We start from the raw sequence: 19,095 nt of genomic DNA, 5'->3' as shown, positions 1-19,095 counted from the left end.
ATGTTATATAATATATTATAGATTAAGATTAAAGATTAGAATTATTTTGTTTTTTAATAGTACTACAGCTAGTACCTTGAAGCTTTGCTTAGTACAGTTGTTGTCGTCACACAGTCAATCTTTCTTGAAAAGAAATTAGAAAATAAAATGTAACAGCAAAACAGTTAGCTTCACTGCTTGCTGAACAAAAACACACAGCACTTATGCGGCTGCATTCACTAGCCCAACAAGTTCCCTTCACTGATGGACTGAGGTGAGCAAAACAAATGAAATAAAATTAAATATTAATTAAGAAAAATTGACTTGGTCTCTTGCTGTTACTAAAACAAAGCACAAACTAAAGAGCTGCAGCACCAGTACTAATAAGATTAGCTGAACTATAAAGTTATTAAATTATTATTAATGATTATTATTATTATTATTAAAGTAAGTTATTAATAATTTGTTTATTAATTAATAAAATGAATTATCAAATTCTAGATTGAGCTTAAAGGTAGTAGTGGACTGGTTAATCTTTATGTTGGATAAATTATTAACCCTTCTACCTGACAGACAGTCTCAAGCAAAATAACCTAGTAGTAATTTTTTATAGCTAATTAATTATTAAGCTAGCTAAAATGAATTACATAATATTAATATAATGATTTTAGATTAGACACTAGTAGTTGTCTTGAAGGTCTACACTCTACACTAGTATACTATAGTATATATATATGACTGACAAATATATATAATAATATTAATGTATTAAATTATTATATATTCTATAAAATTATTATTTATAAATTATATTATTTAATTTATCTAAGTGAAGACAGGGCAGGCAGTAGGCACTGCCAGCCCAGGGCAAGGGCACCCCAGTGCCAGTGAGGCACTGGGTGCACTGTCAACTCAACAGCATTACACAGTTGATGACAGACAGAAGCACTGGAAAAAAAATTAAATTAAAAAATGACTAAATTAATAAAATTATTAATTCAGTAGAACTGAAGTGAAGAAGAGTAAACTGTGAGAAATGGCAGGCTGAGGCTTACCAGTCTCACGCAGAACTATCTCTCTCTGTAACGCTCGGATGCAGCACAGCAGTGTTGCCAAAGCAATCACAGCGAAAAATGAATGGATCTCTCAGGCAAGCTCTGGTCTTATAAAGGCGGTTTCAGAATTAAAAAAAACAGCAGCACAGGCATTGGACGAGACCCTTAGCGTGACGTCACAAGAGCGAGCTGATTGGACAGACGAGGATCAGCTCACTCCTGTTTGAAATTTTGGTGGTTGCGCCGCGGAAACGAAGACGGTCACGAAGAATCTTCGTTTCTTCGTGGTTGTGAGTCTTCACCTACGTTTTACCGGCACTGTATTCTGTTTTACATTTCTTCGGAACGAACAAAAAAACAGACTCTTCGTGTTTGTTTTCATGTTCGCCCGAAGACGAATGCGCAAGTCTAATAAAAACACTTAACACATTAAATGATTTAAACACATTGTTTTTAAATTAAAAAAGTCAGATTTTCCTCAACCTAGCAATAGCAATGATCAGGGTGTACCACTCATGATGGAGACAATGGAGGCGTAAAAAGATTGTCAGATATAATTCTGTGCCAACCGCGCACTATATTCTGTATTATCATTGTCTTTATGTGCAATCTTCATGTATACACATATATTAGATACAAATATCTTTATTAGATACATTTACTAAGAGGTGGGGACTATTTAGATTTTATTTTGTTTGTGTTTTAACCTTCTTAAAGGAGCTGTTCCACATGAGAAGGGGTGCATCTTAAATATCCCTGTATAAGTTCTGCAACACGTAGAGAGAGAGAGAAAAAAAAAGAAAGCCTTTTGTCATTTTGGTTTTCTCTTAAATGTCTCTTGAAAACTGTGTTTAACAATGTATTCAAATACTACATTCGTTGTTCCTCCAAAGCCCCTCTTACATTATAGCTGTCTGACCACCAGCAGCTACTCCCACCTGCCAGTTCATGGCCATGAATCTCCCCTTCTGTGATGTCAGAGATGGACAGCCTTAGCAATGAAGAGGGACACATTTTAGGAATTTTCAGTTTTTACATTTTTTTCAAAGAAAACTGCACAATAATTTTGAAAAAATATATTTTTAATCTGATACAAGTATTAACATATGGCAGGAGTTCCCCTTTAAGACGTTTTCATTTTTTTTTTAATTTAATAATTAAACAGTCTAATGTCCCATGCAGCCTCACCAACAAAGCCTGTATATTAACCAATTAAGGGCTGTTTGAACTCTTTTGTGGTGCTCGTGTTTAGCTGTAATTTTTCCTTCTCTCATTTAGTGTAAAGCTAAATATTGTTGTTTTTTTCTTCTTCAGAACAATAGGGTCTTTCTTTACATACCATTTTTTGGTCATATCCTCTAATTTAAAATAGTAAAATAAGGTGAACGTTGACATCTATTTAGAAAAATATTTTACTCCTCTAGAAAAGCTAATGAAAAACATTGCTAAATAAATTCTACTATTGGTCCTTATTTTACAGTTTTTTTTGCTTTTTTCCAGTTATAGGGCAATAAGTACAACTTGCTATTTCAGAATCATTTTTTCCAAATATGGTCATTCTGCCCCATGTGCTATTTGGGACATCTTTGAAGCCGGCCAATGCAATTTTCCCCATCAAACCATATATTTTTGAAAACTAGACTTCCTATTTCAAGGTATTTCAAATGCCATGTACTAATTCTTCTAGCACCCTTTGACAAACTTTGTGGTAGTAATTGATTTTGTGTTTTTTCTTCACATAAATTGTACTGCAAGTATAAATTTACAGCTCCTGGTATACGCCACTTTAAAACTACTCAAATGTGTGTTCAGCTACTCAACTAATTTTGTGGTAGTCATCTTTTCTTTTCTTCTTTTTTACACAAATTTTACTTAAGGTGTGAATTCATAGCTGCTGGTATATCTCATTGTCAAACTCCCCAGTATGTGTTCAGGAACATCTCCAGAGTACAGTGATACCACCCATGCATGGGTTTGTCAGATAGTTTGGAGGCTAATAGGCCAGATTTTTTCTTTTCATTTTGACATCTGGTCAATCTGCCCCCTGTCCCTTTTGGGACATCTTAGAACCTGGCCAATCCATACATTTAAAAAAAAAACTAACTCATGGGTATATCATATGCTAGTATTTTAACTATTTACTTTTAACCACATTGTGATTGACTTTAGTGGTTCAATGCAGTGCTTGTATTGAACCTGCAGGGGGAGCTCACAGTTCTCAGGAAGGTCTGGAGAGACCCTCTTGGAAGCATGTTTATTTTTTAATGCGCACCGCCATCTTGCGAGAGACAAACTCTCTCATAATGGCACTGTCGATCTCTGCAGCAGTCACAGTGCATCTTGGGGTGGGTTCTCGGTGTTGCTGAATGTCTGGCTGTCAAAGCATTTCAGCAACATTTCTGAATAGTGACTTAAGTTTACTATATCATGTAAGTTCTAACTAAATAATGCTCAATATGGGCAATATTTTTATGTAACTTATCCTTCTACCTCAAAAGATGCAGAATTTATAGCGTTGCTGCTGTCCAGTTCAGAACCCCCAAACAAATAAGCATCTAACCTCCAGGGCAACAACCTCAGGAGATATCCTGAACATAGATTGGTTCATTTTTTGCTGTGACACCTACATGATAGAAAGAAAATACGCAAAATTGGAAACATTTTTTTTATAAAAGAGCATATGATGGTGAAGTGTCCCATCAAGTGCCAAAGTAATCTAAGCCATTTTACTGTCTTTGATGAACTGCAGATTACCTCTCACTTATTTAGTATACTGTTTTTTTAATTATTACTAATAATTATGTTTAATGTATTTTTATGAATAAAACAAATACCTGATGTATCAGGCCTAGCCTGAAAAACAGTGTCAAAATTACAAGTTCTAGAATAATATTTTGGGTAATGTTGCCTTGAATAAGTGATGGAAAAAAACAGATAACCATTACAATTAAGAATGTTCATCATTTGAATACATTGTTAAACTACATCATCAACAGGTAAGTCCAATATAAATTTATAATAATAATTAAGTGGGGGTGGGAATGAAGAAATATAAAAAGTTGTATGAAAAAGCTACCCAGACACCGCTCCCACTAGAAATCTAGAATAAAAAATAAAAGCTTCTCTGATCCTCAGTCCAATGGTATTTAAAATAATAAAACCCAGTTCAGTGTGTAAGGGAATATTTTGACCCATGAAAACTGAAAAATCTACACATGTTGGACATTGCTGACCTTAAAATCAGTTTTTTGTTCAGCAGTGGCACCTAACCTGTGGAAAGTAAATGGCAGAACATTTGGTTTTCTTTGTCTTTCTGTAATTTTATTATGTCTTCATACTTAATGATGCACCTTACAAATTACCGTATTTGCTCGATTATAAGACGACCCTGATTATAAGACGACCCCCCAAAATCTAAATATTAATTTAGGAAAAAAACAAAAAGCCTGAATATAAGACTACCCTATAGGAAAAAAAGTTTTACTAGTAAATATTAATTCATGTAAACAATATTTTCATATTTAATAAAAGCTATGATTGAGAAAAATATATATTTTTTTATTTCCTTTTATTTGCCAACCTGCCCCCCCAGTTATGCACATCTGCCCCCAGGGTTGCCACTCTGCCCCCAGAAATGCCTTATACCCCCTATTTGCCACTCTGCCCCATGATATGCCTTTTAATCCCCTATATGCCAGAGTGGCATATAGGGGGTTAAAAGGCATATCATGGGGCAGAGTGGCATATAGGGGGTTAAAAGGCATTTCTGGAGATATATATATAACTGCTAACAGCAATCACACCCCTATCAAGCCAAGGCAGCCAGTACATGCTGGAACCTAGGATGATAGGAGTGTGAGTACAGCCTCCCTATGCCATGCTACCACCACCACCCTTACACATCCATACTAACACACACTCATTCACAAACATTTAAATACTCATTCATTCCATTAATCACATATACACACACACGCTCAAACCCCCCAGCCCCCCACCCCCTTACCTGAACTGCTGATCTCTCACTCAAGACTTCTGCAGGGGCCCGCTGTGCGTGCAACTTCTCTGGCCCCGCCCCCAGAGGAAGGAGGGGGGAGGCAGAGTTTTGTGACACGCTGCTAGCTTCTTGTTCTCCTGCTGCTCGCGACCAAAGCCCGGTAAGTAGCATGGCCCCACCGGACATTTTGAGGTCTGATTAGTAGACGACCTCGATTATAAGACGAGGGGTATTTTTCAGAGCATTTGCTCTGAAAAAAACCTCGTCTTATAATCGAGCAAATACGGTATATCGAAAGACCTATAGTTTATGTGAGTAATACATAGTAAAAATGGCAAAAGGTTATGGTGCCCAACTAATTCAACAATTCATATACACAGAAATCCTGGTCTGCGTGCAGTTCTAAAGCCCTGGTGGAAAGTTGGAATAATTTACTATGGGTCTGTTTTCTGTGGCTGGTGTTTAGAATAAATATGGATTAGATTATTAATGCAAATGCATCCAGGTATTCTACAAGAATGCTGCAACTGTAAAGTGCAATTGTCCTTTTTAATTTATTTGTTATATTTATTTTTGTGACTTAGGTGAAGCCTGAGTCATATCTCCTGGTAAGCAGTAAGCTTGAAAAGACAGCAACAGGAAGCAACAAAGAAAGGTCAAAGGGAGAACTTCATGGAGATAAAGAAAGTACCTCTAAAAACACTGAGCCAATGCGGATTAAAATCTTTGAAGGAGGGTAAGATGATTACCCAACAAGGGGTGAAGGGCACCATAAAATATATGCATGAAAAACATGAATCTAATGTACATAGAATATCTGCTTGTATATCTGTCCTAATATTGGTTGCATGAATGGTGCTGTTGGTTGAAATAATGGTCGAATTCTCCTCAGAAAGAGTTTCCTTTAATTAGATCATGCGCATAATCGAGACAAGGCACACAACACACAAAAGTCGAAGCGTTGTCTAATTACACATTTGGATTACATGGTTTATATAGCATCTTATCTACTTCTAATAGCATGCATCATTATGATTGGTTACTTTTCAAGCAGGTTACACCTCTTTAAACTGCATAATTAAGAATGGCCTAGACTTGACCCTTTGCACATATATATATAGAACAACATAGAGTAGACGTGTTGGCGGGAACTCGTCCATATATCATAGACTAGACATTCCCTGCTTTCTTATGTCTTTGTCAGCAAAAATATTTACGATAACATAAGCTTTTTTCTAACATTTCCCTCCTGTTTATCAAAATATTATTCAATATCAGACTCTTCATCTTCAGTATCAGTCATTAGCACTGATTATTCATCTTTCATGTCAATAACTTCAATAATATGTAGAGTCTCAGATACTCTTAATAATTGATCACATTCTTCTTTGTCGATCAGGGAGTACATAGTCTGATTTACAGCTTTATCAATTGTCTTATTCAAAAATCCTCGGCAACATGGAATAAAACAGCATCCTCCGAATATCAATACTGCGGATACTATAGTGATAGTAATTATTCCAGACATTATCATTCCCGACCATCGCCCGAACCATCCTTCTAACCAAGAGGTGAACACATTATGTATTCCTGCATTCTCGGCAAGTTCATTTGATAAGGATGTTAGTCCTTCAAGGGCTTTGGTCTCCGCACAACCACCAAATATCTGCTCTCATCTGGGTTGGCTGTCTCAGTCCTGTGGGAAAAGTCTCGACACATAGTGATTTAGACAAATCTTTATAATCAAAATAGCTGCTATTACCCTGAAGTTTCATACAGGTGTAATTTCCCCCATATATTTGCACTGTTGGAGGTAATCCAGGTCTCTTAACCTTGGGAAACAAGTCCAATATATGACAAGTTCCGTTTCCAGGTGGGGTATAAGTCTTATCCAACAACTTTATTATCAGAAACCCACGCGCCTATGGTATATAGTCTTTCATCCGTCTTCATAGGTTCTTTTAAAGTAAATAGTAATTTATTACAATTATCATAGGTTGTACATTCAGATTGTAATCTTTTTACAGATAATCTCGTTTTCATTTTACTCGCTCTTGCCCCGGGTATATCATATCCCCAATCTCGACTAGCTGTTGTCCACAAAGCATAATCCCAACCAAGACATGATGTTATACTTCGTTTTCCAGGGGGCTTTTCGGGCATCCAGCATATATATATATATATATATACATCGGCCTTAGCATAGTTTATTGCTTGCCCAATATTTTCACAATGAATCAGTTTACACAGATCAATTTCAATGGAACTATCTCCTGCTAATGAAAAAGTCAGATTTTGTGCTTTGGTATCTTCCCATTTGATCCCACTTAGCATTAGCATTAGAATAAGGAATTACTGTTAAAGCATCAGTCACTACCCAATAAACTATAAGCAGGCACCACCCCTTCATCCTACCTGGCCGTCAACTCAGGGTTTGGGGAATGGATTTCTTCACTGGCTTGAGACGAGTCCAACCTATCGTCTGGACCCCCCTTTGTACCCAGACTTAATGAGTGACTACCAGCAAGTGGTGTTACCTTCTTACAGTGCGACTGATGCATCCAACAACTCCTCTCAGCTATCCATTGTTTCTTTCTACCAATCCTGCTGACTGAGGATGATAGGCACAATGATTCTTTAATTGTATACCAAATACTTGTGCAAATCTGGAGATTAGTTGATTGACAAAATGAGGCCCATTGTCACTATAATATATTCTTTCTGGTATTCCATATCTAGGAATGATTTCTTTTATCATGAAGACAATTAGCACACAAAAAAAATTTTTTAGAGTAATTTTGGAACACCTTATCTATCTATTACCATCCCTCCTGTTGAGACATGGCTCAGCCCATGACTCAATAAGGCTGCATAGCGAACCAATGATTTTGGCAATATTGGTTTGTTGTTAATGTGAAAAATTTTCTTACATAGAGTCGCTTTTTTAGACTGCCAATATCGTTCTTCAGATTTAGGGGCAGCCTGCTGCATGTCATACAGAACCTGGTGATTAATTTGTATCTCGTTAGTGATTATGGCAAAGATCTCTTGAGCAATTCTTTTTGCTTCAATATCTGCACAGTTATTGCCTAATGCTATAGGATCTTTGCTGTTGGTATGAGCTGCACACTTTATTACAGCTACTTCTTTTGGTAGATTTATAACCGTTAATAGCTCTTCAATCAGGGCTTTATGATTGATCGGTTTCCCTGTGGAGGTAATCATACCTCTATTTTTCCATTGTTGTGCAAACACATGTACAGTAGAAAACACATATTGACTGTCGGTATAGATATTTACCCGTTTGTCTACCGCCCATTTGCAGGCCTCTATGAGAGCCGTTACTTCAGCCGCCTGGGCTAATAAATGATTAGATAATTTACCTCTCTTACTTCAGTATTGCATTGAATATCTCCTTTATCTCTTTTCCACGAGTGATTAATCTCACATCACAACACCATATCTCCCACAGACTTCTACTGATCAGTTTGGTGTTTACACAGAGACAAATGTGGTATTTACAGAGACAAATGTGTGGTTATTCGGGGTGTTAATATACCAGATAATGCCCCTTGTCCTTTGTCCAGTAAAAGTATTCTGTCTGTATTACAGTACTTTGTTCATCTTTTAGATTCATAATACTCATCTCCTCCTGCTGTTTTCTTAACATACATTTTACAATGAAAATTATTTGAATGTTGAACTTGTAAATAATCACAGGTCTCAAATGTCTTTTGTACAAGTTCTAAAGCCTGTATTATATTTTCCTTATTTTAAAAGTAAAAACTATGTTCAAAGCATAGTAGTAACGATCATGCCGTCATTGATAGTTAGTTCTTTTTCCCACTGTAACATCAAACTTGTCTCCCACGGGTGCAATGTGCACTCCCAACTCTCTAATCAGATCTCTTCCCAGGAGATTTACGAGACATACCTCAGATAATATTACACTGGCAGTAATTATGTTTCCAGACTCTGGATGTTGTATTTGGAGGGGAACAGATAAGCTTTCGGTATGTGTCCTCCCTTTTACTCCCTTTATGTGAATTTTACCAGTACCTTTCTGTATGCCCGTGCAGGTGGGATGATTCAATAGGGTTCGCGAAGCTCCTGAATCTACCAAGCATGTTACACGCTTATTATTTACAATTAAATTAATTTCAGGCAAGTTTGACAATAACAACACATCATGAACATTACAGAGATCCAATGTCTCTTTTTCCTGTATTGGTCATTGCTCTGGGGAATTCTGCTTTCTCCTGTCTGGTTCGGGACACTCTTTTACTTAATGACCTTCCTTTCCACAATTATAACATCCTTTTGACCATCTATCACCACTATCTCTTCTACCTCGGTACGACTGTCTGCTCTTGCCACAACTTCGAAATTTCTCACTTTCTCTTTAATCATTTCTCAGACTACTTAGCATATTTTAACACATCATTCAACGGCGCAGTACAGAAATTAACCATATATTTACCGATGTAAACATTTATCTCTTTACATGTCCCAGACACAAATGTATTTTTAGTTGCTGCTTATATCTATTTATCTCCCTCCAATTTGTTCTACAAGCCCATCTGTTTGTGCAAGCAGTTATAAAGACATTTAATCGATTATTTAAATCAGCACTGTCCCCTGGGAGTGGGTGTCTTGGATATAGATTATCGGACCCATTCCAGTTCAGTTCTACTAAACTCTAATCTGATTTCAAAATTCGTCGACGCGTTCTCTCTTTCTTCACCATCACCATTTAATTGATAACTGTTATAGAGTCCCCCTATATCTATATCCTCTTTTGGACTTTTTACACATTCAGTAGCTGTTTAAATATCTTTCTCTGTTCGTGTTCTATGCACCTACATGGTTAACGGATATATCTGACCTTGATTACTCCATAAGGAGGTGCGTTACTTATAATGTTACTTTAAGCATATTAATTTGAACAAAAAATAAAACAAGAATATATATCGTAAAAACCAAAGACAGGTATACGGGATATCTAATTACCTTAAAAACAAAATATGTGCTAATTATAAATTTTAGCATTTAAAATATTAACCCTTATTTAAATTAATTCTGAAAGTAGCATCTGAATAAAAGCATTAGAATAAAAATAAAAAGGCTTTTCTAATGTCGACTCTACATATAATTTATGATCGATCACAGATAACGGACAAGACATACATTTAACAGATTCTGGAACCAGCTGGAAACATGGTATGGAATTTGGAATGTTATAATTTAGTCACTACGTAGTTTCTTTTAAATCCACACGTTCACCGAGTGGTCCAACCACTCCGAGTCTAGATTCTACCAGGATGGTCCAACCATCCGAAACCTGAGGCATCCGCCCTCTATTTTTAAGTGCACTATACAATGTGGACTTATACCTAAACATTTTCTTGAGTAAGTTTATACATAAACTGTTTGTCTTCTTTCAGTGGTTTCTTCTTTATCCACAAGAAAACACTCTCATCCTTTTGTTTCTTTCCCTTACTGTGGGATTTCCCCATGATACAATCTCACCGCAAAGCAGAAAACAAGGAAAATCTTTCGGTATTTATAAGATACCACGTCTGGACAGGGTTAAACAGAGGGTTCTTGGTATTTATAAGATACCACGTCTGGACAGGGTTAAACAAAGAGCTCTTGGTATTTATAAGATACCGTTCCTAGACAGTAAAGACAGATAAATCACTCTCGCAGCGAAGTTGTTCACTTGCAATCCCAGCACTTGATCACAGAGGGCTTCTCACAAATGCCGGGGGGCGTATTAACAACAACCTTATTAACTGTTCGTTCGCCGTAAAGGACTCCTGAACAGTCATTCACACAGATAGATTCATTCAGACAAGATTTGTGACATGGGTTGGTATAGCTTTCCCTGGACCATAAGAGCTTTTCTCTTTAAGGTCTTGTGATACTCTTTCACAATAATACAAGCCACAACCAACCCCAACAGTATTATCACAATTACAAACAACAATTCGCTATCACAACAATAATGACTAACTACCTGTGCACATTTCTCCTGATCAGCCTCAGTACTCCAAGTACTATTCCTTATTATCGAATGCATACGCAGTTATTTATTTCAGTAGTCCCTGACAGACTTTGACCTCTTATAATATTTCCCAGAAATATTTTTCCTACTCACATTTCTGAAGAGAAGACCGTAATAAATCTTCGGGAGGACGCTGCCGGTTTCAGGGACGATGTCGCAAAGTGCCTCTGTTTAACAGCAATCTTAGCTGGAGGACTTATATTACCCCAGATGCAGATTCTCGAGGTGCAGTTCCTCAGGACTGTCGTCCCCGTCTCCGGTCAGGACCTCCTCACACGGGGCACCAAAATGTTGGTTGAAATAATGGTCGAATTCTCCTCAGAAAGAGTTTCCTTTAATTAGATCATGCGCATAATCGAGACAAGGCACACAACACACAAAAGTCGAAGCGTTGTCTAATTACACATTTGGATTACATGGTTTATATAGCATCTTATCTACTTCTAATAGCATGCATCATTATGATTGGTTACTTTTCAAGCAGGTTACACCTCTTTAAGCTGCATAATTAAGAATGACCTAGACTTGACCCTTTGCACATATATATATAGAACAACATAGAGTAGACGTGTTGGCGGGAACTCGTCCATATATCATAGACTAGACATTCCCTGCTTTCTTATGTCTTTGTCAGCAATAATATTTACGATAACATAAGCTTTTTTCTAACAGGTGCATTATAGGCGCTTCAGTCCTGTGCATGCACATGTTGGTGGTATATGTTTCCTATTGACATATGCCTAATTTTCTTTGCATTATATAACAAAAATAAACTGCTCTGTGCATGAGTATGGCTGAGTTCTTAGTAAAATGTAACTAACTTCATGTTCTTCAATATAACACCTTTCTTTTTCTCATAAGAAATAAATATTTATGTTTGTAGGTCTTAGTACCAGGCATCCCAGACAAGGCAACTGCCAGGGGCGTAACTAGAAGCCTCAGGGCCCCGGTGCGAGAATCTGTTAAGGGCCCCCAACCCAATCTACCCCCTTCTCATACCATCTACCCCCTCTCCCCCCTTCTCAGGCTATCTACTCTCTCTCTACCCCCCTTCTCACTATCTACCCTCTCCCTGGGAACTGAGGCAAGGCAGGGAAAAACAGAGATACACAGCTCCGCACCCTGGATGGACCCTGACATATATATTTTCATAATCGATTAGTTGGCCGATAATTTTTTCGATTAATCGGATAAAAAAATTTAAATGTTTCATTTATTTAAAATAATATAAAGCAACATAGGATGTTAAACAAACAGCAGAATAAAAAAAACTTTGATAAAAATGCTTATCTCGCGGTCGAGCTCTTATACCCACACGCACCCCTTATACATACCTGAGTCACACTATTTGCCATACAAATAACTATAAAACATTTTATCACATTATTTGTATTAAAATGCCAGAAAGTAAAAGTGTTAAAAGGCCCTAATAAATTAAATACATTAGACATAATGGAATCAAAACATTTGCCACTGCAAACATTTTTAGATTAAAAAGTTCCATTTTATTCAGTGGAACAAAACAGTGATCACATTATTCTTCACAATATTCTTGTAAGAAACTTTTATTTCTTTATTAATACATGTAAACTATTTTTTCATATTTAAGAAAAGCTGTGATTGAGAATTTTTGTTTTGTTTTTTTTTCCCTTTAATTTGCCAACTTGCCCCCCCATTTATGCACATCTGCCCTCAGGCTTGCCACTCTGCCCCCAGAAATGCCTTATACCCTCCCAAATGCCACTCTGCCCCATGATATGCCTTTTAACCGCCTTTATGCCACTCTGCCCCATGATATGCATTTTAACCCCCTTTATGCCACTCTGCCCCATGATATGCCTTTTAACCCCCTTTATGCCACTCTGCCTCCAGAAATGCCTTTTGACCCCCTATATGCCACTCTGCCTCCAGAAATGCCTTATACCCCTATATGCCATTCTGGCATATAGGGGTTAAAAGACATATCATGGGACTTTTATAAATAAATACATTAATAATCTTCACTGCCCACCTTTACCTCTAACTGCACCTTAAGTTAACTTTATTTAATTAAATTAACCCTCAGTCATCAGCATTAAATTAATCCTTAAGACCCCATCAACCACAACTGCCCCTAAATTAACCCTGAAGGCCCCATCAACCACAGCCACCCCTAATTTAACCCTGAAGACCCCATTAACTATAACTTCCCCTAAATTAACCCACCTACCCTAACAGTCAGCAGCCCAGGAAATCTGTCGTGGTTAAGAGATTAAGGGGAAAGGGTAGTAAAGTGCTGTCTCCTGGCCTGTTGGAGAGTTAGGCTGCCAGACACTTCAGTTCCTCAACAGGGCACCAGAAGTTAAGAGAAGTGAAATATGGCATTTGAAAGCCTGGCTTTCAAATGACTGTGGGATAAACATCATCCATATGCATAACTCTGCTCTAGCTCTTTGATCAAAAAGTGATACTGCCCTCAGGAAGGCCTAGGAAAATGACCTGGGCAAGTATGAAAGGCAGTCTCTGCCCTGGGAATAATTCTCATGATGAAGTTGAGGTAGCCTAGAAGTGATTCCAGATAATGTCTTGGGCATGACCCACCCCTAGATACCGACACACTTTAACTCTGATCTGTTCTAATGTAGTGAAGGGAACACTCTGCAAGCGCTAATGAAATGCCCAGCACTAATGAAATGTCCTGAAGGAGAGGGTCCTGAGACCCCTCCCACAAATACAGACTGAAAACAGCCTTTACATATGACAACAACGACACATCTACAGTTTCGTCAATTAAACTGGACTAAAAAACATTGCCACATTTATTTTATTCTATATTTGAAGCTGATATAAACTGGAATATACACTATATGACCAAAAATATGTAGACACCCATCCTAATTATTGAGTTTAGGTGCTTTAGTCACACCCATTGGCAGTGGAATAGGTTGTACTGAAGGACCCAGTGACTTTAGAAATGGCCATAGGCTGCCACCTTTGCCACAAGTCTGTTTGTAAAATTGCTACCCTGCTAGATCTGCCTCACAATAAGGGCTATTATCCTGCAACTGAGGCATCTAGAAGTAACAGAAGCTCAGCTAAGTGGTAGACCAAATGCTTAAGCACTCTCTACAAGGTCCCAAAGTGCCTTTGGAAGCAACATGAGAAGCTTCATGAAGCTACACACAAGCCCAAGATCGCCATGCGTAATTCTAATTGTGTAATGGTGTAAAGCATACTGCTGCTGGACTGTGGAGCAATGGAAACGTGTTATCTAGAGTGATGGATCATGCTTCACCATCTGAAAGTCTAATGGATGAAGCTGCATTTGGCAAAGCCCAAGAGAACACTATCTACCAGAATGCATAGTGCCTACTGTAAAGTTTGATGGAGCAGGGATAATGGTCCGGGGCATTTATCTGTGTTTTTGCTAAGCTGTTTAGTTCCAGTGAAGGGTAATATTAATTCTACAGCATACAAATACATTTTAGACAATTATTTGCTTACACGTTTGGGGAAGACCATTTCCTGTTCCAGCATGGCTGTGCCCCTGTGCGCAAAATAAGGTACAGAAACACATGGCTTGATAAGTTTAGTGTGGAGGAACTCAAGCAGAGCCCTGACCTTAACCCTTGGGGTGAATTGGAATGCTGTTTTGGCTGAATGAGCACAATCCAATATATTATGAAAAGCTTTCCAATTTTGGAATGAGATTTCCAACAAGCTCATGTAAACTTGTCAGATTTACACATATGTTTTGACACATAGTGTATCAAGGGACAAAACCATATGAGAGAACGAATCTCCTGTTACTAACCAACAGGCATCAATCCAGATTGGTTCCCAGATCACTGTTGAAAAAAGGTAACCTCTGTGTATCAAAAGTTACATAGGTGATGTTGATAGAAAAGCTGACAGAGAGAAGACTGAATAAAAAGAAGAAGCAAGATCAGAAGCAGATCTATGGGAAATGAGATGGAGCATTGACAGAGAGTGGCTGATTGACAGAAAACAGAGGTTGTAGTCAATGGCAAGGTCTTGTTACAATTGGGGTACCTCAGGGATCTGTACTTGGACCCATTCTCTTTAATATTTTTATTAGTGATATTGCAGAAGGTCTTGATGGAAAGGTATGTCTTTTTGCTGATAAACCAGAGCTGTGGCAACTGGCATTTAATTTGGATAAACGCAAAGTAATGCATCTGGGGCATAGAAACCCGAGGGCGTTATATAGAATATTTGATACTGTCCTAACCTCAATGTGTGAGGAAAGGGATTTAGGGGTAATTATTTCTGAGGATTTAACAGTAGGTAGACAATGTAGTAGAGCAGCAGGAAATGCTAGCAGAATGCTTGGTTGTATAGGGAGAGGTATTAGCAGTAGAAAAAGGGAAGTTCTCATGCCGTTGTACAGAGCACTGGTGAGACCTCACTTGGACTATTGTGTACAGTACTGGGAAGCATATCTCCAGAAGGATATAGATATGTTGGAGAAAGTTAAGAGAAGGGCTACAAAAATGGTTCATGGATTACAGGATACAATTTACCAGGAAAGGTTAAGGTTATTAACATATATGGCCTGGAAGAAAGACATGACTAGGGGGGTATCATAGAAACATTTAAATACTTAAAGGGAATCAACAAGATAAAGGAAGAGAGTTTATTTAAAAGGAGAAATACTACCACAACAAGAGGACATAGTCTTAAGCTAGAGGGGCAAAGGTTTAAAGGTAACATCAGGAAATATGACTTTATGGTAATGATAGTGGATGCATGGAATAGCTTTCCAGCAGAAGTGGTAGATGAAGAATGCAGCTCCGTCATTCCAAACACTTCCCACAAGCGTTCCACACTATGAATGCTGTAAAAAAAAAGAAAGAGTATGCATACTGGACTGGTCTTTTACACTTCTTAAACAATATAAAGATCCAAAGGGCAGATGCGGTTTAAGAAGTTGCTTCCTAAACAATAAATGAAGCTCAGGTTCCATTTGTCCAAAATGCGTTGATAAAGTACAAAACCAAAACGATTGTGACAGGGGACTTTAATCTTTAATCTGAAATCTCTTGACTCTTCTCTATCTACATGACGTATATGGCATTTGGACATGCTTAAACTCAGGTTCTAGAGAATTTACATACTACTTCACAGCACAAAAATGCTTCACCAGACTATATCCTCATGGAAGCTCAATATATTCAGATATTGTGGTCAGACCGCGCATCAGTATGGTCTCACTAACCAAAGAATACCCACCAGCTCGGGCAGGTGGCATTTAAATGCAACCTTTCTATGGGACCATGAATTCAAGACCTGGAGGGCAATCAGAGTATTTCCACTATGCTACTCGAAAATCCACAGCCACAGTTTGGCTAGGATATAAACTTAGTTGTAAGAGGGCTGCCCATCCAGTAGGGTGTTCTTTTAAAGAACAAACAGCACCTGAAAGATCTGGTAAACAGATTACAATCACTAAGAAAGCAAAATGCTCAGTCCAAAGCAAGTCACCTGCTCGCAAGCTTATAATCTGGTTACCAAATTCATAACCCTATATGTGAATGAAATGGCAACATTCTATCGCTCACTATATAACGTAAGGTATGATGAATTCACTGTCAGGAACCGGGTCCATACAGACGACTGTAAAGACCCCAAGATTGTGTTCAGAAGTTACAGTGCAGTAGCGGAGTTGGACAGGGCCTGGTGCAGAGCGACAGCACTCTCCCGGTGGGCATCTAGGGTTGTGCAGCCACATACCAGCACCCTGACATAGCAGCGGATGATGGCAGAACAGAGCAGAACTTGGAGATATCCTGCAGGCACCCTGGAGCAGGCATGAGACATAGCACTGGAATCATGTGCAGGATGCTGCAGGCTGAGAGTATGGAAGCTAAGCAGAGTACAGGAGAAACATAGCAAGCAAGAGGGACAGTGCAAGAAACATAACCAGACAAAAAATACATAATACAGGGAACAAGACAAGGAATACTCAAGATCTGACACGAACAGGACAGGACACCCCTCTACAGGGGATTCAAGACAAGACACCCCTCTACCGGGGCTTCAAGACAGGACACCCCTCTACCGGGGATTCAAGACAGGACACCCCTCTACCGGGGCTTCAAGACAGGACACTCCTCTACCGGGGCTTCAAGACAGGACACCCCTCTACCGGGGATTCAAGACAGGACACCCCTCTACCGGGGATTCAAGACAGGACACCCCTCTACCGGGGATTCAAGACAGGACACCCCTCTACCCGGGATTCAAGACAGGACACCCCTCTACCGGCAGTTTCTGAAATACTCAGACCAGCCCGTCTGGCACCGACAACCATGCCACGTTCCAAGTTACTTAAATCCCCCTTTTTTCCCCATTCTGAGGCTCAGTTTAAACTTCATCAAGTTGTCTTGACCACGTCTACATGCCTAAATGCATTGAATTGCTGCCACATGAACAAATGCCTTAAATGTTATACAATCACATATAGTTCAGGGCATCACTTAATATGTTGGCCAACATATGGCAACCCTTGCTTAATGAACAGAACAACCATGCTTGTTTATTTTACCAGCAGCTGCTATAAGTATCCTGCTAGGCAGCTCTGCTGGGTTTTCTGATTGCTTAACAACTGGGGACTGGGCGACTCATCTTAAAGGAACAGAAATGCAAACAAATCGCACATGCTAACCTCATTACATGCAGATATACAAACACAACATCATACTCACATATACGATCTTATATACACTAGTCAACCATAACATTATGACCACCTGCTTAATATTGTGTAGGTCCTCTTTTGTCGCCAAAACAGCCTTGACCCATCAAGGCATGGACTCCACTAGACCTCTGAAGGTGTACTGTGGTATCTGACACCAAGACTTTAACAGCAGATTCTTTAAGTCCTGAAAGGTGCGAGGTGGGGCCTCCATGGATGTATCTTGATGCCATGTGTTCTCCAGGTAAGCGTCGCATATGCACCCGGCCATTAACGTGATGTAAAAGAAAACGTGATTTATCAGATCAGACCACCTTCTTCTACTGCTGCATGATGAAGTTGTTATGTTACAAGCCTAATAGAGGTGCCTTTGAGGGTGGGCAGGGGTCAGCATGGGCACCCTGACTAGTCTGCAGCTACGCAGCCCCATAGCAACAAACTGTGATGCACTGTGTGTTCTGACACCTTTCTATCAGAACCAGTATTATCTTTTTCAGCAATCTGAGCTACAGTAAATTGTCTGATTTGACCACACAGGCCAGCCTTTGCTCCCCCACATGCATCAGTGAGCCTTGGCCGCCCATGACCCTGTCGCGGGTTGACCACTTTTCCTCCCTTGGACCGCTTTCGATAGATACTGACTAATGCAGAGCTGCAGTTTTGGAGATGCTCTGACCCAGTCATCTAGCCATCACAATTTGTCCCTTTTCAAAGTCGCTCCGATACTTAGACACCCGTTTTTCCTGCTTCCAGCACATTCATTTTGAAGACAAATTGTTCACTTGCTGCCTAATATATCCCACGCACTGACAGGTGCCATGATGTTAAGATTATCAGTGTTATTCATAATGTTATGGCTGATCAGTATAAATGCACACACTATCCAACACGATACACTAACAAACACCCATTAACTCTAACACTATACCTATATAAACACACACATGTTTTTGGATATGTGTGTGTGTGAGCGTGGATGTGTAATTGTGTGTGAGCATGGATGTGTAAGTGGGGTGAGATGGAAGTGTATGTACGTGCGTTAGTATGAGTAAGTGTGTGTAATTTGTGTAAGTGTGTTTTCATATGTGTGCTAGAGTATATGTTGGAGAGGGGATAAAGAAGGCACAGACAAGTTGTTTGGTGGCAATGATGGCACAGACCAGCTGGTGAAGTTGGGGGCCCCAGGGCCCTGTGGTTTCTAGTTTTGCCTCTGCACATACAGTAACATACCTACACACCTAAACAAAACATACATACATACAGTAACATAATTACACAGACTAACATCCTTACAAACATA

At 38.8% G+C, this 19,095-nt stretch overlaps 1 protein-coding gene across 1 annotated transcript in view; it reads left to right on the top strand.

Moving 5' to 3' along the window:
• HIVEP2 (HIVEP zinc finger 2) overlaps positions 1–19,095 on the top strand; it is a 95,520-nt gene that overhangs the window by 24,212 nt on the left and 52,213 nt on the right. Inside the window, exon 2 of the mRNA XM_053460867.1 lies at positions 5,616–5,767. Within this exon, the coding sequence (XP_053316842.1) occupies positions 5,616–5,767 (152 nt within the window). The remainder of the gene's footprint in view (positions 1–5,615; positions 5,768–19,095) is intronic.

The sequence above is a fragment of the Spea bombifrons genome, chromosome 3 (assembly GCF_027358695.1).
Source record: "Spea bombifrons isolate aSpeBom1 chromosome 3, aSpeBom1.2.pri, whole genome shotgun sequence".
NCBI lineage: Eukaryota > Metazoa > Chordata > Amphibia > Anura > Pelobatidae > Spea > Spea bombifrons.
Note: the sequence above shows the minus strand (reverse complement) of the source record. Positions and strands in the feature narration are given on the sequence as shown.